Source organism: Cibotium barometz, chromosome 25 (assembly GCF_041138505.1).
Source record: "Cibotium barometz isolate CiBa-2024 chromosome 25, ASM4113850v1, whole genome shotgun sequence".
Lineage (NCBI taxonomy): Eukaryota > Viridiplantae > Streptophyta > Polypodiopsida > Cyatheales > Cibotiaceae > Cibotium > Cibotium barometz.
In genome coordinates, this window is record NC_141070.1 from 1611341 (window position 1) to 1631712 (window position 20372).

The following is a 20372-nucleotide window of genomic DNA, read 5'->3' on the forward strand; positions in this document are numbered from 1 at the left end:
GGGAGCTTACACGAGGGAAAAGGAGCAGAGAGAAGGCAGAGAGGAAGGACTGCAAGAGGGACTCCAAGGAGGTGAGACGAAATGGATGCAAGGGTGTACAGGAGCAGGGCCAGCAGGGTGGAAAACAGAAAAACAGGATCGCTCTGGTAGCGGGAGAAAAGGCTGAAGGCAGGGGTGCACTGGAACAATGGCGGGCAGGAGGCAGAAAGAAACCCCCCAGGGGGGCAGCGTGCAGGAGAAGGGGAGGGAAGGAGAGGGCGACGGTAAGTTTAAGGGGGAAGTTGTAGGGGGGAAATAGGAACCCACTATGGGGCAGGTGGAAAGACGGGGGGAGTGACCCCATCTTGGGGAATGGTGGAATCGATGCTGACAATTGGGTGTGCCCCTCCCCCGGTGCAGGGTGGTGGGTGGGGGGGGGGGGGGGGGGGGGGGGGAGGGTGGTGGATCTTTTGGAATCAAAGCAAAGTGCTCACAGTCCGGGATGGGCCTGAGCACAAGCGACCCCATGCACGTGTTAGCGAGCACCTGGTGACCTGAGGGGCGGTGGGTGAGCTCGTTGCTCCACGTGAGGAGGCTGCCTCCTCATAGGTCGGTGGTTCCTGGAAGAGTGATGGGAAGAGAGCCTCCCAAGCTTGGTATAGGCTTGCTGCTGCAAATTTTTATGTGTTGTTTGTTGGAGGAGGGGGCAGGGGGTATGAAAGATTGAGTGGGATTCTTTCTATTTTGATTATTGTACAGTAATTTATCCCGCCTTCTCGCTAAGTTGTAACATTTGTGCAGGGGTTATGGATATCCAGAATTGTGGCCTTCTTTGGATTGTCGGGAGCCTCTTGATGTTAGCCAGAATTTCACGTTCGATGTTATTAACAGCATTCTTACTGGTAATGTTTCGTGTTAGATTTGGTGTCTGCTTGATTCATGATGTGTTTGTTTTCCGATGAACATTGTGGGCATAAGTGGATCCAAGGTACCTCAAATTTTAATCAAATTCACAAAAGACAGCCTAGTTTCTCTTGCTAATAGTGATGCTATGCTTTCATCGGGTATGCTTAAAGAGGATTCTATCATACAAATTGAGACAATTATCCCTTTGATCTACCTCCTATATGCTTGTTGGAAGTGTTGTCTCAGGTGATTGCTATGCATTAAACTTTGACAAGGGTGTCTAGATGCAGCTGACTATCTAGAATCATGATGAGGATTCCTTGAGATGGCGTTCTCTTAGGTGTGCTCTGGTTGGTCTCCTTGTGTTTTCTCCTCACACCTCTCTCTGCAGGTCGGCGGCATCTGAAATTCTGAAAAAAGGAGTAACGAGTGTTTGGCCATGGTCCTCTCACCTCATGTGCCCCCTTATTGATAGTGGCCTCAATAATGGTGTGAAAATAACTTTTTGTGTGGAATGGTCTCGTCGAAAGCCTGCTTGGCCAATGGCTCAGACCATGTCGCTTTGCTCAATCACTCACATGCTCCTTTACTGCTGATCCATATATCTTGGCCATGAGATGGCCAACCATGACAGTCTCGACTCTCCCATTGCAAGGGGTCTGATGGCACGTCCTCCATAAAGCCATAGTCTCCTATGGATTTCCCCCCTCCGCCCTGATGAGGAGCTGTGTTGGGGCTGGGGGGAGAGACTGCTGGTGGTGCTTGCCTGGACTGACGACGGGGGCATGCTCTAGCAAGATGCCCCATCTGATAGCAAATGAAGCATTGTCGAGGGAGGCCAGAGTAACACCGTACAGCTCGTCCGCAGGATGCAGATGCCAGAGATCAAGGGCACTCAAGCAGCAGGGCACTGGCAGTCTCTCCCTCCTCAGTTCCTCTCAGATTGTGGGATAGTTTTGACCACGAAAGATGCCTCTCTTTCTATGGCAGCTGGCGCATCTGAGCTTGGTGATTGGCATTTGGCTGGCCATGGGAGGTAGGCCAGCAAGCTATTCGATGTGTGGCCATCTACAGAAGTCCCAGCGCCAGTGCCTTTGGGACTGCCCAAAGGCTCAGTATGTTTGGCAGCGGATTCTCCACATTTTTACTATGGATGACTCCCTCCTGCACAGTTACTTGGGGCGCCGTTGCATGGGGCCGTAAGGCCGTGGCCGCTATGTCATATGAGGGTGGGGGACTTGCCCTCCATGTCTCTCATCGTGGTATTTCTGTAGTGCTAGTTCCAACACAGCCATCGACAATTGGACTCCTGGCTCCAACCAGAGATGGGAGATTTTTTGCAGCAATATTGTTGCGTCGCACATTTGGAGAGCTCGCTACAGTGAGGCCATCGAGGGTACCCTCACACCACCAGTGGAGTCCATCCGAACTAGGGGAAGCTTTAGGCTGGCTCCGACCATATGCATAAGTGCTGCGAGGCCCTCTTAAGGATTTAATGTCAGTGTCCCTTTCTCACTAATAGTGGTGGTGAGCCCACTTGGCACTATAGACCACCTATGTCGTCCGCTTCCCCCCAATTGTATGAGATAGCCTTCTCCTCCTAGAGCAGCTAACCGGAGGGGAAGAGCATCCTCCCCCCTTTTCAGTCTCTTGATTCTCACTCCCCTTTATGGAGCTGAGTTTGTGCTTTAGCCATTATGGCTGTTTTTCCCCAATAACTAATAGAAGGATCTTCTTCGCGGGGGGGGGGGGGGGGTTGGGCGCGCTATAGTCTCCAAAAAAAAAAAAAAGATTGATAGCGCCTGTTGCATTTGACCCCCCCCCCCCCCCCCCCCCCCCGCCCCGGCGACCTGGTGCGGCCGCTGCCCCTTCCTACTCTTTGCTTGCTTGTGTGGCTCTACATAGGTTTTCCATGCCCTGCACCCAAACCCCCCTCTCCTGTGCTTTTCACCCCTTTTCTCCCAAGTCCCCCTCCACTAGCCTTCCGCTGCCGGCCCATCCTTCCCTTGCCTTCCCCTCTTCTTCACCTATGTGCCTCTTTAGGGCCCGCCCCCTTCCAATTTTGGCCCCCACTTGCCATGTGTGCCGTCAGCGAGATACCCCCCTTTCCACACTTCGCTCCAACTCCTCGCTCATCAGTTGTCCCTGCTCTCTTCTTGTAGGTGTCTCTGGGTTGTTCTTCATCGGAAAGAGTAGGCACTTCTCATCATCACCCTGCAGCAAGAGGACTTCATAGAAGCCACTCCGTCGTCCCCAACCATGGCCGCCCTCCCTTGCCTATGTTTTCCCGAAGTGGACCTACAGCTTGCATCGATAGTCACCTCCCTAGAGGCCTCTCCCTTAGTTTGCAAGATTGTGGATAGCCGACTGACGCATGGGCAGATCAGGGATCTTTGCAAGCTGGCCTCATTGGCGAGCCAAGAAAGATTACTGATATTCATCCTCTTGGGTGCCCATACTACGAGCTAGAGTTTAATTCAAGTGCAGCATCAGATCGAATCATGCAACTGAGCCCCATCACACTGTGAATGGCCCAGGCCTTCTTTGTGATGCTGGAGGTATATAGAAGAGCCTAGAGGACTCATTTCGGACCGGAGTCGGTGTCAGCCTTCCGAATCAGTTTACAATCAGCTGTGTGTCAGCTAGGGAGGATTCAAGTCAGCAGGTTGTCAAATGAGGTCAGCTGGGCTATATAGGTGGAAGATCGGAGGTGTTGGAGGTTAGAGCTGTCACGTAGGATAGCTGGAGGAGTCAACTGAGTCTGATTGGAGATTGTTGAGGTGTCTGATTGTGTCAGCCGAACTGCTGAGGATAGGTTCAAAGTTGATTAGTGCCCTTGGAGTTGGGATCTTGGTGTCCCCCAGTTCTGATCCCCTTACGTTTTCTTCTTGTGTGTCTGTTGGTGGTGTTATAGAGGCCATCACCTAGCAACCTCACATGCTTTTGTGCCCCTACTGAGGATCAGAAGGTTCTTGTTTAGGGCTTTGTTCAGCAGGTTGGAATCCACTTGCTGATCAACTCAGGACCAATGGTTGGATTTGGATATGATGTGTTTAGAGGTGAGAAGGGTGAGGATGTCACTCAGTTTTTGATTGATGTCTTTGAGCAATAACAAGGATGATGATGCCTATAAGCTGAGCATGGAAGATTTGTTGTTAGAAGATGCAGCCAGGGAGTGGTTTGAATATGAGGCCACAAATGTTGAGAGAGGAAGCTCGGATAGGTTGAAGGGTGCCCTTCAAGAGAAGATATGGGAAAGCTGACAGCCAAGAGGACTTGTGGAGAGAGCTTCGTAGATTGAACCAAGGAGAGAATGAGGAAGTGTTGGTTTTTGTTGGCAGGTTTGAAGCTCTTTGGAGAAGAATTCTGAAAGCTTTAGGAGAGAATCAGGTGCCACCTGATTTTCTGAAAAAATACAGGTTCATTCGTGTGTTGCATGAGAGCATCAGGGTGAGAGTGGAGTTGAAAGATCATGACACATATGATAAGGCAGTGAGGATGGCAACTGAGCAGTGGAGGAAGAGACCGAGGAAGCAGGAGCTGACAAGGAAGGAAAGAGAGGCAAACAAGCTTATGGTTCCTATGGATGTGCATTTGGAGAGAGGAATCGGCGTGGAGATTCCAAGAGTTATGGAACCCAGTAAGGGGCATAATGGTCTGCATCAGAAGCTGATTGATCAGGTAGGGAATCTGAATATTGTTGTGCTGGGGATTCTTGGAGTTGATTGGAATCAAGAGCAACCCCGGAGTCAGTTTGAAAACGTGAATATGACTGGGACTATTATAGGAATGAGAGTCTTCTGATGGATCAAATGAGGAAGTGGATTTGGATAAAAGTCTGCTAGAGTCAGCCAGATAGAGGCACACAAACTAGGAAGAGGTTCTGAATCATATGATGGCACCATGATGTCTATGGATGGAGAAACTGAGAGGAGGGCTAATAGGAGGTTTGGTTGGATTGTGCCCTTTGATAGAAGCACAACACTGATGTTGTTTATAGGATGCTTGCAGGTTTCTGATCTAGGTGGGTGGATCAATTCAAAAGGATGGCTTTGGAGGATGGAGTTATACCCTTTTGAACCAGGAGGGTGTTGATATGCTGGATGCTGTTGTAGCTGTCAATGGAGTTGTATAGAATGGTTTGTAAAAGAGAGTAGTTTGAAGTACAAAGAAGAAAGTGAAACACTTGAAAGTGTTTCACCTAAAGGGGTGGGCAATATGTGAGGAGAATCCTGAGCCCAGCCTAAGCATGGTGTGTAGATAAATAAAATGTATATAAGATGGTATGTAATGGACCCAAGGTGGCAAAGGCAACGCGTGGCCAAGAGGATTTGCGCAGGTGCGTGAATGAAAAAAGAAAGTGCATGTGCAAACAAAGAAGATGGGTGGCGCAACGTTCGAGAAGAATCAAGGACGGCGACGAGTTGAAGAGGGAGAAGTGGTTAGTGCGACTCTCCAAGAGGGGATGATATATATACATACCTAGATGAATCTAGGAACATGCCCAAATTCACCTTTTAGGAACGTGCATGTTATATACTCATGGTAGTCAACCCACAAGACTATATAACTATCAACTCCATTATGCATAGTATGGACTAGATACTACAACATCCCCACTAACGTCATCAGTGCCCAATAGTGGGTGTAAAACTCTGAATCAAGATATGCTCTCACACACGCACTCCACACACACTTTTTTTTTTTTTGGTAATATCCAGTGCAGTATATTTATATGCTCATAAATTTACACGATGGGAAGTCTCCGAAATGGAGAGTATCCCAAATGTCAGAAACATAAAGAGAAAAGCTCTAAGCAAGAAGCATCCATATCACCCTCATGGCAGGCATCATATAAGGATTGCCGCAATGAGGCTCGGAAGGATTCATATGACTGATGATTCTGCCGACCCAAGTATGCCAAATTATGCTCACTCCAAATTGTTCAAAGAGCCCAATATCTCACCCAAGAGAGAAACAGTGAGTATTGGGACAAGGACCGCATAAATCTGCCAAAAAGCCAGAAATGTTTCCCAAATCTGTGACTCGGGAAACGGAGCCGAAGAAAATCTGAAATTCTCCTGAGGAGGATCTTGGAACAAGGGCAGTGCCAAAGCAGATGAAGAACAGTTTCTGAGGGAGCCTGACATCTTAGACATGTGGAAGGTGCAATGTGACGTTTAGCAAGTGTGACCCCCACTGACAATGTGCCTGTCAAACATCTCCAAAGAAAAAGTCTTTGTTTCAATGGCATTTACACTTCCACAACATCCTTAGATTCTTCCGCCACCATGAGAGGGGCTTCCTTATCTGCCACAGAGAATTAGCATGTTGGTGAATCCATGGGGGAGGCTAAAGAAGCCTGTAGGCTTTTATGGAGGTTAAGGCAGGAAGGGGAATAGGATGAATGCATGTAGTAGATGGCTCCAATTGCCAATCCATAAGCCTGTCTGTGTCAGCCATAGGTGGAATAGGTAAGAAGGGATGCAATAAATCAGCAATTTTCTTCCATGTCGACCTATGATGCATTCCCAATGCATAGGAAGCAGTGGCCCGGGGAAAGGATAAGACATATCCTCGATCATCTACCACATCATGTATGTACCTAATTCCCAATTTCATAAGATTGTATGCCCGAACAGATTCCTGTAAAGCAAGTGGAGTGTCAAAGATGGCACTCCAATGAATACTTTCTTTCCTCATCGAGTTTGTCCTCAAGCAATTATCAGGAGCCCATTTGACCTTAGAGAGAACTTGTTTCTAGTCAAGTATGAGGGCAGTAGAGAAAGGACAACCAGGTATCCTCCCTACAAATCTCCCAATAACAACCTCCCAATGATCCGTAATCCAATGACCATAAGCACAAGTCCTCATGTTGACACACATGGATGCTAACATACAAGTCCATGGCTGCTGTTGACGGAAGAAAGTATGCAACATTGTAGCCTTCCTTGCAAGTACATGATATCTTATATAAGGACATTAAGTCCACCATGCATCCTTGGGGAGCACACCATTTCCATCTTCATCAGTCTCAATGCTTTCACAGCAGTTTTTGTCTTCCATAACATCTCCATAGCTTGAGACATGAAAGCTGAAATATCCCTGGAGGACCAATGCAGCAAGGGCAAATAGAACTGGACATAGGACATCACAATGGATTGTACTATTCTGAGCCTGACATGAAGAGGCCAAGTAGAAATCTTCCAGTATTCCAGTTTATGTTGAAGTCTCTGGAAAATCCATTTTAACTGCTGCTTTCTGGTGATATGCCATCCTATGGGATATCCCAAATGCCTGACAATATCTCTGGAATGCACCACCTGACCCGGCCAAAGAATAGAATGCCAGTCACATTGTTTCAGGGGGAGTAATTTAGATTTGTCAAAATTGACATGCAATCCCGCTGCCAACCCATATAAAGAAAGAGTGGCCATAAGCATGCGAAGTTCCTGAGGAGAATTCTGTGGCATGAAGAAGGAATCATCAGCATATGCTTGTGCCAAAAAAGATGTAGCCCCTGGGATTTTAAGACCAGTCATGTGTCCTGTGTTTGTAAGATGATCAAGATACATCAAAAGAGGATGGGTCGCAATGGCATAAAAGAGAGCACTAAGAGGGCAGCCCTGTCTAACTGATCGGCCCAATATCCATGACCGAGACAGATGGCCCCCAAGAATGCACTGAGCAGTAGAGCCAGAATAAAGCCAGTAAACAGCATTTGCCATCTTGGGACCAAAGCCCAACTTTGTCATGATCTGAGAGATGAAATCCCATTGAACATTGTCAAATGCCTTAGCAATATCCACCTGCAATATAAGCACATCTTGATGCGAATACTTAGCATATTCAATTGCAGTCAAGGCATTGGATATATTATCATGGATTTGTCTTCACGGCACAAACCCATACTGATGAGGATGAAGTCCTGCATGCAGTATCTTGTGAAGCCTATGTACAATCATTTTGGCAATAAGTTTGTAAAGTACAGGCATCAAAGTAATAGGCCTCCAATCTAATATATGATCACACTGATGTTTTTTGGGGACAAGCTTGACTATACCATGCTTCCAAGAGTGCGGCAACTGATTTTTGCACTCCACACACACACACGCACACGCGCGCACACACACACACACACACACACACACACACATAAGAGCATATATTCACACAAAGCCCTTCGTACTGAGTTTTTGTCAAACCTCCGGAGATGCAAGGCAGACTCAGCCATAATGAAGCCTAGCACTAAGGGAAGTAGCAAATAGAAAGAATAAGTATAGCAATGATGCAAGAGAGGTGGCTAGAGAGACCACCACGGAGAGGAAAGAGAGTTGGAGTGACTGCAGGGGAGAGGTCCTGCAGGTCAGCTTTCTTTGATTGAAGTTTGCAGGCTAGAGTTCCTGTAGTTTTCGAAGATTGCAAAAGAGAAGACCAGGGCAGTGTGAGAAGATTTGTTTGGGTTAGAGCAAAGGGAGCGACGAAGACCAGAGAGTCGTCTAGGATGTGTGTTCCCTAGGATCTCTGTGCAGCATCTTTGTTAGAGACTTGGCTCAACTCAATTCATCCTCACCTGTAGCTGCTGAAGTCGATGCTTTGAAGCGTTGTCGCTCGGGTCTACCTGTGGGGGATCCTTGAGCTTTTAGTGTTTTCTTCTTATGTTTGAGTCTACGTCTCAGGGATATTGAGACGTTGATATGTTTTTATCTAGTTGATGAAGTCTGAGAGTTTGGGTTGTATCAGCTGTGAATGGATGCAAAGTCCTTTGTTTTGATGTTTTAGTTGTGGTATGTGTGTTGATTTGAAAGAGTTGTGGTATGTGTGTTGATTTGAAAGAGTTCATGAAGATTGAACCCCTGTGTGTGTTAGTTCGGTGTTTGGTGAGCTGATACTTAGTCAGTGCCGACTAAAACAACATCAGACGAGAAGGTACAGAGTCAGCCAAGGTCAGCTCAGCATCAGATATCATTAGCTGGTGTAAAGGGTTTGGTTTGGCTTGTCTGGAATTGACGGGGTGGTTTGTGAGTCAGAGCTAACTGTCAGAGGTCTGTCAAGAGTCAGCAATCAGCAGTCAGATGGGTTAGTGGGCTGTAGTGACTTTGCAGCCCCTCTGCTGAATCAAAAATAACAACAATAGGCCTGCCTCTTCCCCTTGGTTCGGATTGCTCCTCATCCGGGTTCAAGACGGCCTTTTTCTTCGATTAGCATCATGGCTCCCTCGGCCGGGCGAACCATTGTTTTTTCCGAAGCCGAGCTTGCGGTCCTCTACGCCGAAATCGAGAAAGACTCCAAAACGACCCTCATTGCCAGAATCTTTGGATCTCACCCTTCCCGTCTCCAGGCTTGGGATTGGGTCTTGGCGGCTCTGCCCTCCGACCTCGCCTCACACTTTCGAGATGTCAGGTTGCTTGGAAGAGGTTTCTTCCAAGTGGATTTTGATTCTGAGGATGCAGCCTCAGAGGTTTTGAAGGGCAGCCCTTTGCCATTGGGCCCGAGGAAGATATTCTTTCTTCCCTACTCCAGCCACTTTGACCCTGTTGAGGAAGATCAGAACCGTTTCCCGATTACTCTTAGATTCCAGGTCTTCCTGGCGCATATTGGCCTATGTTAGAGGCCATCAGGTCCGCCTTTGGGTTGGTTCTTCAAGTGCCCCCCCTCCACGCCTGGCCGACATCTTCTGCCCAGGTGGTCATTGCCTTGGCGGATGCTATCCCAAGGGTCATGGTTCTTGCCCGTGACATTGAGCTCTTTGAGGGCTATGTTTTGCTTCCGGGCCCTTGTGGCCCTTTGAAGCAACGTATGGAGATTGCAGGTAAACCCGATCAGTGCCAGGTTTGTCACCAACAGGATCACTTTGCTCGAGATTGCCCTCGGGCTCAGGGTTGCAGGAGGCCTCGCAAGTGTGCTTCTCAGGCGCCACCTCCCTTGGTTCCTTCCCGTCCTTCACTCCGCCAGGTGTGGCGAGTTGTCTCTCACAGCCGCCCTCCTGGTGTGATTGATGGGAAGGCCTCCTCGGATCATGTACAGATAGATGATGTTTCTGGTCAGAGGGATGTGTCAGCTGATGCATCTTTGCAGAGATGATATCTCAGATCAAGATGATTTTGTTGAGTCCTCTCTACTTGGAGGGGGTGATATGCAGGATGTTTAGTGCAGTGGGGATCATGTATTGCAGGATTTTCAGCATCATGCCATTGCCCTTGATGCCCCGCAGGGCAAACAGGTTTCTCGTACATATGTAGGTACTGTGTAGGGCCTCGGACAAGGGCATGTGAGTGGACTTTGCCCCATGGATTATCCCGTCCTCCAGCATTATGAGAGGCATCCTGAGGCTGCCCATCGTCTTCTTAGATCGGGGGTCAAACCCTCTTCTCTTCCATGAGAATCATCTCATGGAATGTTCAGGGCCTTGGAGGGCTTCCCACCCGTGGTAGGAAGCGCCTTCTGAAGGACTAGTTTGACCCTGCTGTTACAAGAGGGTCTATGGATGTACTTTTGTTGCAGGAACACAAATTGGATAGATCTCAGTGTGGCAAAACTGGTAAGATGCTTTCTGGCCACACCTTCTGGTCCTCGGCAGTTGGGACTAGATGGGGTGTTTGCATTTCAATGGCAGCATCTGTTATGCCTCATGTTATTGGGCACGGTGTTATCATCCCTGCTAGAGTGGAGTGGATTTTGATCATGCATGAGGGTCAATAATTGGGAATCTTGAGTATCTATGCACCTAATGTGAGAGGTGAAAGGGTGGCCTTTTGGGACACCATTACAAATGTCATTCCCCAGGTTGATCATTGGATAGTGGGAGGAGATTTTAATATGGTTGAGCAACCTTCTGACAAGAAGGGTGGACGCGAAGGGGGTTTACACCCTTTGGAGCGAACCTCAAGGGAGACGTTCACGCTTTCTTTTTTTGGCAGGGATTGCTGGACTGAGGATGACTTCCAGAGAAGGCCAAATTCCTTATCTTTCTCTTGGCATAACCACAGGAGCGGGGATGAGAGCATCTTTGCATGGTTGGACAGGTTTTATGTGGATGATTGGTCCTTGGACAAAGGAGGCACCATTGCTATTATGCCTGGCACCACCAAATCCGATCATTGCCCCGTCGTTTTGTGTCTTAGGGAACCTGGGGCTTGCTCGGCCTCTCTCTGTGTCCGTATCCGTGAATCTCTTTATCTAGATGCTGACATCTCCCTTGAGATCAGAGAGAGATGGAGATCTTGTGACGGTCCTGATAATATTGCGCTGGCTCTTGAGAGGACCAGCCATCATTATCATAGCACTGCCTTGTCCAAGAAGGAGGCTCTGGACAAGGAGAGAGCTATTAGGCGTAGGATTGCTGCTCTTCAGAGGGAACATGAAAACGTCCCATGTGACTAAGGAGAGGGGCCACCTGGAGACTCCGGGGGGAGGGCTCTCACCACGGAAGCAACGACCATCATTGCTACGAGCTTCGAGAAGTGATGAATCAGCTTGAGACGGAGCCTGCTTTGCGCAGTTCCTCCCAAGGTTAGGGGCTACTGCCGAAGGCGGTCGGCGGGAATTCCTTGGAGAGGCCGCACGGAGCTTGCGGGGGTGGGTGGGAGCGGAGGAGGCTCTGAAGGAGAGGATGGACAAGAGGCTGAGGGAGTGGGCAGAGAGTAAAGCACCGAAGTGGGAGGGCTTGGGGGGGTGCAGTTTGAGGAAGGTGGGGGAGGAGGAGGAAGAGGATCCTACGAAGAGGGGGAGGATGGTATTTGATCTGTTTGGAGAGGACATCTGCTACTGCTGAGGAATCATATCCTCCTGAGGGGGAGGGAAGGGCGGAGAGGTTCCAAAAAATCAGGAAGACTGGCACAGAACCACTCCGTGGAACCGGTTTTCAGGCGGTACGTGACACTAGGATCCTCTAGGGAGCGGATGGGGTCTCCGCTCTAGACGGATGCTCCTACAATAAATGCTTCTAAACGGTTCTCTCACATGAGCATTTCTGCATGGGCCCCTTCAAGCTCTCTCGCTTGGTGGCAACGTGCTACTTTGGCAAGCATATGGGCTGCCTTCGCCTTCTGCCTGTCGGTGTATTCTTGGAAAAGAGGCACATTGCTATGAAGATGTCACTGTTGCATGCTATGTGAGGGAAGAATGCCCCATTTGCTATGGTATTGTGATTTCTCTCGTGCCCTCTTGGACAGACTGTCAGGGAATCTTCTCACGCGACTCCCAAAAACTCAATTTAGGAAGACAATGTTGCTTTTTTCTGGAATTCCACAGCAATATACCGACTTCAGGGTATTCTTAGCGTGGACTATTTTTTGGGCACTGTGGACAATATGGCAAAATAGAAATCAGATGCGTTATGGACACATTCCTCTTGATCAATATGCCTACTTCCAACACTCGTTGAGACAGTCTTTACATGACTTCCGGAACTTGCAACAAATGGACGACTAGCAATACATGGCTTTCTTTGACTGCTTCTAGGCAGTCACATCCCTGGCCCCTATATAGGGGCCTCCGTTGTATCATGTTGTTTTGTTTGTGGGTTTTCACCTCGCTATGAGGTTTCCCATTGGTAATATAAGAATTACTAAAAAAATATGTTTATATGATGCCTGCCATGAGGGTGATATGGATGCTTCTTGCATAGAGCTTTTTTTTTATGCTTCTGATCTTTGGGATACTCTCCGTTTCGGAGACCTCCCATCATGTAAATTTATGAGCATATAAATATACTGCACTGGATATTACCAAAAAAAAAAGTGTGTGTGTGTGAGAGAGATACTAAACGTCACATTGCACCTTCCACATGTCTAAGATGTCAGGCTCCCTCAGAGACTGTTCTTCATCTGCTTTGGCACTGCCCTTGTTCCAGGATCCTCCTCAGGAGAATTTCAGATTTTCTTCGGCTCCGTTTCCCAAGTCACAGATTTGGGAAACATTTCTGGCTTTTTGGCAGATTTATGCGGTCCTTGTCCCAATACTCACTATTTCTCTCTTGGGTGAGATATTGGGCTCTTTGGACAATTTGGGGTGAGCATAATTTGGCATACTTGGGTCGGCAGAATCATCAGTCATATGAATCCTTCCGAGCCTTATTGTGCGGCAATCCTTATATGATGCCTGCCATGAGGGTGATATGGATGCTTCTTGCTTAGAGCTTTTCTCTTTATGTTTCTGACATTTGGGATACTCTCCATTTCGGAGACTTCCCATCTTGTAAATTTATGAGCATATAAATATACTGCACTGGATATTACCCAAAAAAAAAAGTGTGTGTGTGTGTGTGTGTGTGTGAGAGAGAGAGAGAGAGAGAGAGAGAGAGAGAGGCACTGATTGCACATGTTGATTTTCATTGTTGCCCAGATTTAAGAAAGGTTTTTCCTTTTGGCTTTTTCCATCTTGGTGGAGATGAAGTGAATACAGGTTGGCACTTTTAAAAAAAAATGCATGAACGAAGCAAACACTACCTTTGACATTATTGCAAGATGTATTAGAGCATTCTGTTAGGTCTTGTCTACATCAGTGTTAGGATGTGACTACGTTTCCATGTTGACTGAGTGAAATTAAAAAAATGTCATAAAAAGAAAAAAAAATAAAGATGACGGGGTGCAGTGTAAAAGACAAAAATCAACATGTGGTATATTGGTGAATGGTTTGGGTAGAAATGCACTCCTTGTGTTTGTGAATTGCTCGTGCTCCTTAGGTTGATACATTTTCTGGTTCCGTGGCAGATTGTTGGAATAACACTCCTCGAATCAAGCAGTGGTAAGGCTGGTGTGCCATTCTTTTCCCTTCTAGGTTTGTTTAAGTCCTAGAAAAGCTGCAATGGAGTGAGGAGTTTTGATGTGGGATGTTTATAGGGTTGTCACAGATGTCAAAATGAACATGTGAGCTATGTCCTGTGTGCAGGCTGGACGACAATGAAATGACAACACATGATGCATACGTTTACTTTGTATTGCGTGCTCAACAATTAGCTTTGTCCCATGGTTGGGAACCAGTCAACTGGTGCAGTTTAGGAAACCATTGCCACATTTTTGCACTCTCAAAACATCTTGAATAGCAACACATTTTTTTTCTCATTTAATCTTTGAAATGTTTCACTTCCAATGGTTTTCTCCCAGGGAGGAAACCTTCGATGAATTTGCGGACATGTTGGACCCGAGAACGATCGTTCATAATTGGTACATCCGCATTATTTTGTTTTTGCAAATTCTTTCAAAGAAGTATTTACAGGTTCTAAGGAAACAACTAAGTAGGTGTTGTGCCTTGAAATTTAAGAGAAGGCAGAATACATTAATTTTTTCTCTTTCAAAAGACTACAAGCCTTTTTATTCCTTTTTTTTCGAAAGCAGTTGGTCTTTCTCTAACCGAACCGATCCTACAACACAGTAATTGTGTCTATACTGACCACACACTTGTCATACCAATCAAATTTGGACACACTCATCTGTTCAGAGTTCTCTTTTTTACCTTATCTGGCCTGCAAAAAGGTCATTGCCAGGGGACTATGATAGAATCCCTCTTATCACAAGACATTTTTGTGATTATAGGGTTTCGTTTTCTTTTTTGTTTTTTTTAGTATGCTTTTGGAGATGCCTCATGCATCTTCTATCGGAATACTACTTATCATGTAGTACTTTTGGTCTCATGGACCAATTTACCGCCCCTACAGACACAAATACAATGTACTTCATTGATACATTGAAACACTTTTGGTTTCATAGACCCCGGGACTTTTGTGGATGTTAAGATTTCAACGCAGCCCTACGTGTCGTGCTCGAGGAGGATGGTATCATTGTATGAGCTTTTGCACTACCTTCCCCATTATTTACACTATCACCTTGTACCATCATAGATGGTGGACATTGTTGCACTGTACACCATTGAGGAGGAGGATGAACTTCAAGTCTCTTTTTGAGTTCACGACCTCACATAGTACGTGGGCCCGTTTTATTTGGTAGATGTTTATTTTTTTCATGCTTCTAACATCCAGCTATTTATGGATTATTTGTATTCATTTTCAGTCTCATAGAACCTTTGGGTCTTTCGTAGACATTTAATGCAATCTTTCTTCCTTTCTGCTTTCTCCGAAACGGGTGTGCCCATGATCATGAGGGTTTAGTAGTGGAGCCCACCCCCCCCCCCCCCCCCCCCCGCAGCACCCATGTTTAATAGATGCCATGGTTTCCCACTCCCATAATGGTCCATCAACACCATCACCCCCATCCTCAAAGCCAGGGACCCTCGGATCCTGGAAACTACTGAACTATCACGATTGGCCATACACTGGCCAAGCTCCATGGATGGTTGCTAGAGTTGGAGCTTAGCTCCATGGCAGAGATGCATGGATACAGTGCCCCAGGACACTCCACACTGTATCACATTTTTACATTGAGGGCTATCATTGAGGAGGCCAATTTGCAGAGACATTGTGTTTAGTCTTGTTTTCTGGATTTCTACAAAGCTTTTAACAGAGTCTCCCAGGCACACCTTTGGTGCCTGCAAGATTTAGGTGTGCCATCAGAGATGATATGGGGCATCACAACGCTTTATGAGCTAGTTATGGGCCGGCTTGAGGCTCCAGGGGTATGTCACATGAGATATCTAGCACAATTGGGGTGAAACAGGATTGCCCCCTTTCTCAGACCTTATTTGGGCTCTACATTGATGAGATCTTTGACTTCTTCATTGACGGACCACGTGGCACTTGGTTCCTCCCTGGCAGGCACCTTGATCCCCCTCCTATTTGCGCTGTACACTGATGAATTCTGACTTCTTCATCGAGGACCATGTGGCACTTGGTTCCTCCCTAGCAAGCACCTGGATCCCCCTCCTATTGTATGCAGATGACATAATGCTCATTTATATTCAGCCCAGGGATACAGAGGCACTTGGATGCATTACACACCTTTCGTGAGGAGCAGGACCTCACAGTTAATCTTGGGAAGACCAAGGTTATGATCTTTAACACCTCTAGGGAGCTCCCTCCTCCCTGTGTGTTGTGCAACCCCCCCCCCCCCCCCCCCTCCCTCGCCCTGTCACACTGCCCCCCTTTAGCCGCCCCCTTCCTGCCCCACTCGACCCTCCTCTGCCTCTTTGCTGCCTCCTCCTTTCACCTGCCAGCCATCAGCTCCCCTCCCCTTCTCCCGCGCTGCCTCCCCTCCCGTCTGTCCGCCTTCAGCCCCCCGCCCTCTTCTCCGCTTCCATGCCCCTTCATACACCTTGCACCATCCTCCTATCCGCCATCGCCACTGCTCGCTTATCCTTGCCCCCCTCTTGCTTTTGTCTTTCCTTCCTTCCTCAATCTTTCCTTCCCCCACCTCTTGGTTCCGCCTCTTTTCTCTCCTCCTCCTCAACCTTTCCCTCTTTAGTTTTCCCTTCTGCCTTCCTTGGGGTCGAGTAGTTTCTTGGACAAGGTTTTGTTCTTCTTGTGGCTTGGTTCATGCCACCTTCTGTCCTTACTCCCCAGGAGGACTCCATGGCAGCTGTAACTCGGAGAGGGCCGGCAGGGGTTTCTCAAAACACTTGACCATTAATGCAATTAAACACTTAAATTGGCCACATTCGTAAACATATGCCACTTAATTCCACAAAACTATAAAGAGAGAGGCGCACATCTAACACCACATAAAGTCTGGAATGGGACAACCCCCTCTTTGGAGTATTGTATTACTCAAGGACAAAAATAAAATGTACAAGCTTTGAGGGAGCGTATGCTCCAGATTTATTCACATACAACCATGAATAATTCATATGCACAGGCTGTAATCAAAAATCCCCATGAAAATGCCAAGAATATGTATTCCATGTGGATACCGGACAACATAATTTATCCAATAGCCCACATAGCTGTCCATAAACCCATATGGCTGAATCATAAGCCCATAAAGCTGTCCATGTACCCATATGGCTGAATCATAAGCCCATAAAGCTGTCCATGAACCCAAATGGCTGAGATACAATACCCCATGGCAATAGCAAGTACCCAATGCTGCAAATACATGCCCGATTATTGTAGCAAGTGCCTAATGGCTGTCCATATATAACCAATTAAAAAGACAAATGTCCAATGGCTGAAAATCATAACATAATGATCAAATACCCTTGCCTTCAATATTTCTTCGTGTGATGAAAGCCTTCAAAGCAGTCCCCAAAGGCCGGTATAATTCATGGGCTGCCTGCGAGACAGAGAGAAATGAAATGATATATTAACGTCTCTAAGAGGCCATAATGGCCTATGAGACCAAAACTGAGAGTACATCTGAAGTTGGTGTCTCATCAAAGAAAACAACTAAATGAAAATGAAAAATACAATACACTAATAGTCTTACAGTTATAAGAACTGTAAGCAAGACTCCTAGATGATACTGAGTAGAAAATACTGGAAAATGTATATCTAGTAGATCCATGTATGCTGATCAGTTGAAGTGCTGCCCTCTCCTCGGATCAAATATCTCCGCCATGGGGCTGTCTAGAATGGAGAGGTCGTAGAAGCGAGGTAGGCGCCTCCGATGCCGAGCAATAATGGCTCTGATTTGGCGATGGTGAGGATGTCGTGCTTGGGATCCTGGTGGGCTTGGCTGACGAGCACGACATAAGATGATTGCTCTATCAATGGTGACTCCTTGGGAGCGTGGCCGGTGCCCTGATGGCTCGATGGAGGAGGTATCAGGAGGTGTGTTGTCTGGGTTGCTGGTGCTGGTGCTGGTGCTGGTGCTAGTGCTGAAGAAATCTGTCAGGATTCTCTGTCTAGGTACATCATGGCTCGGTATCCTGTCTACCAAGAGGGTCTCTCTATGTCTCCTGAGCTCAAGTAGGAACAATCCCAGGCATCTCTGATCCTCAAACTCCATGACCTTGCGTAACGGCCCAAAACCCTCTCAGAAGAGGCAATGATATCTCCCTCGGATCTCATAATAGACTTTACATCAGCAAATGTAGTGCTCCTCTATCTCTGCCTCCTGGTAGCATAGCTGACAAATGCAGTCATCCGAGATTGGATGCACATATCCCCCTGTCTCAATCCGCAGCTGGTGTGATGAGGTCCGGATCTATCCAATGGCACAACGTATCCCATGTGATAGGTGTACATCCATGTACACCGGGCGGGTGATAAAATCATCTGCTGAGAGGTGTAGAAAATGGCTTTTGTAATGAGCCATTTTTCGTGCCTAAGGGCTCAAGGGGACTAGTCCATGTCCTCTCTGTGTCCACTCTGACGAAATCCATCCTAATCACGCGTTTATGCTCTGAGCGGGTGAGATCCAAAAATGGACAATCTAGTGCCTCTATCCGCAAACCATATAGGTCAAACCATGATCTCATCTGAGCATACCAGCAATGAGTATCTCCATCCTCTGCCAACTGTATGGATGAGGTCAATGCCAATCGGGAGTACCTTGAGGGAGCTCCCATAGCCATTGTAAAAAGGTAACTGCCTCGAATAGGGCCTCGGTCACTACTAGTGCGGCACCCAGCTCAGCCCAAACAATCTCACGTCGTACCAATGATTTGCTCCAAATCATGCGAGCAATCATCATAATCAGTGGTCTCTCCATTTGCCTCCATCCCTCATCCGTCCCTCTCTGAGATCTGTGATTATGCTGGGCTCCCAAATTGGAGCTCCATACACAGGAGGGTCGCTGTGACGACAAGTGTATCAAATAGCCACAATTTGGTTCGCGGCTCCTAAAACTGTATGTGTGCACACTGCCTCTCAAGTGCCCCCAAGGCTACATGCCCTTGAGCTAATCTAGCTGTTGCTGCCTCCTGCTGTAGGGAGAAACGCGGTCATGTGAAAGTAACTCCCAAGTCGACATATGACCCGAGGTACTCAACTGGCTCCCCTCGGAAAGTGAACTGAGGCTCTGATCTCGTCACCCATGCCTGTGTGGTGTTAAACACCATAACCTTGGTTTTCCCAAGGTTCACTGTCAGATCACTATCTGCACAGAACGATGACCATGTCTCTCTGCCCAATCAGCTCACCTACGACTCCAATATAGAGCCATACAGTTTTGCCAAGTAATGACCAATCATGATCGTCCTGTAGTTGCCTGGTACCATGGGGTCCCCACTCTTAAAGAGTGGTACAATGATATGCTCTGTCCAGCTTGCCAGGAAACCCTCACAAATGGCACGATTAAACACATGTACGATGAGCGGAGCCAAAGTGTCACGCACATATGAGAAGTGCTCTCCAACTAGCCCATCATGATCATGTGCCTTTCCCTTCTGTAACCTGTCTATCGCATCTAGCACCATCCGCATAGTAAAAAAGGTGCTGCTAGCCGGTCTAGCTCCCAGTGGTGGGTGGGTGGGGGGCTGTCTTGGTGCATCATATAGCTCTCTAGCATAAGCATGCCATGCCTCAGGTGCAGTAATCGGAGTACCAGGCTGTCTCTCCTGAAACATCTTCCATGCCCTCTTGTTGTCCTTCCCAAAGAAGAGTTGGTAGATCTCCTCCTCTAACTTAGCCAGGTAGGCTCGTTTCTTCCTCCGCACAAGGTGTCAAAAGATCATCCTGGCCTGTCTATGCGTGTGAGTCCCAATGGCAATCGTGTCTCACGACACTCATCATTATACCAACTGTTCTGTGGGGCAGTGCTGCCACGGGGGGTGGAAGGGATCATAGTGCAGGGAAACGCATGAGGCGGATGCATATAGTACACCTGCCAATCCTCTCGTAATCTCGTCCCAGAGGGCTATGTGGGCCTAAAGCAAACAAGCTGTCAGATACTGCATCTCGGTAAACCCCAACTGTCTCACGTGTAAATTGATATCTCAGGTACCTAGGTAGATGAGTGGCTGGCCCATCTCTCGGGGATCTACCTACTAGTGTGAAACTCAGGTATGCATGATCGGCTGGTATGCCAATGGGCCTACTGGAAATCGTGAAACCCCGCACATCAAGTATCAATGAAGGAGATCCCATCAATTAGTCCACTGTGCTGGCTTCCCCTTTAGAGTTCCAGTGTGTGGGAGCATCTGATCCTTGCCATCTCGATAGGCCATTGTATATGACCAACCCATGTGCACTCCCGAGTGTGAGAAAATGCCTGCCATAATCTGTAATCTCCCCCTCATCGTGTGTTGATCTCTGCAACCCTACATCCTCTGTTGTGATCTCCCAGTACATAGCCTCTTGAGTATCATACAGCTCTGTCTGCTCTATGCCTCTACGTGCATTAAAGTCTCCCAATAGTAATATGTCTCCCATGCTGGCAAACCTCATGATATCATCATATAGTGGCGTATAGGGCGACTCTCTTGATGGTGCAAACCTGGAGTGGGCTGGGGGAAAATAGCGTACCGCTACATATAGCTCACGGAGCCCCTCTTTGCATATTCAGACCCACATGTACCTTGCATCTACATCTCTATGTACCACATGTATTTTGTCACGAAGCTCCTCCCTGGAAAGTATTGCCACTCCTCCAGATCCTCTAGTGCCTCCCATTGTGCGTGGCTGAGGGCGGAACATTGATTCCCATCTATAACCC

General features: G+C 47.5%; 1 protein-coding gene across 1 annotated transcript in view; it reads left to right on the top strand.

The window, feature by feature from the left end:
- Positions 1 to 20372, top strand: part of HEXO1 (beta-hexosaminidase 1) — a 184200-nt gene that overhangs the window by 130729 nt on the left and 33099 nt on the right. Inside the window, exons 10-14 of the mRNA XM_086819059.1 lie at positions 781 to 881; positions 13231 to 13290; positions 13599 to 13632; positions 13777 to 13875; positions 13992 to 14051. Of these exons, the coding sequence (XP_086675185.1) occupies positions 781 to 881; positions 13231 to 13290; positions 13599 to 13632; positions 13777 to 13875; positions 13992 to 14051 (354 nt within the window). The remainder of the gene's footprint in view (positions 1 to 780; positions 882 to 13230; positions 13291 to 13598; positions 13633 to 13776; positions 13876 to 13991; positions 14052 to 20372) is intronic.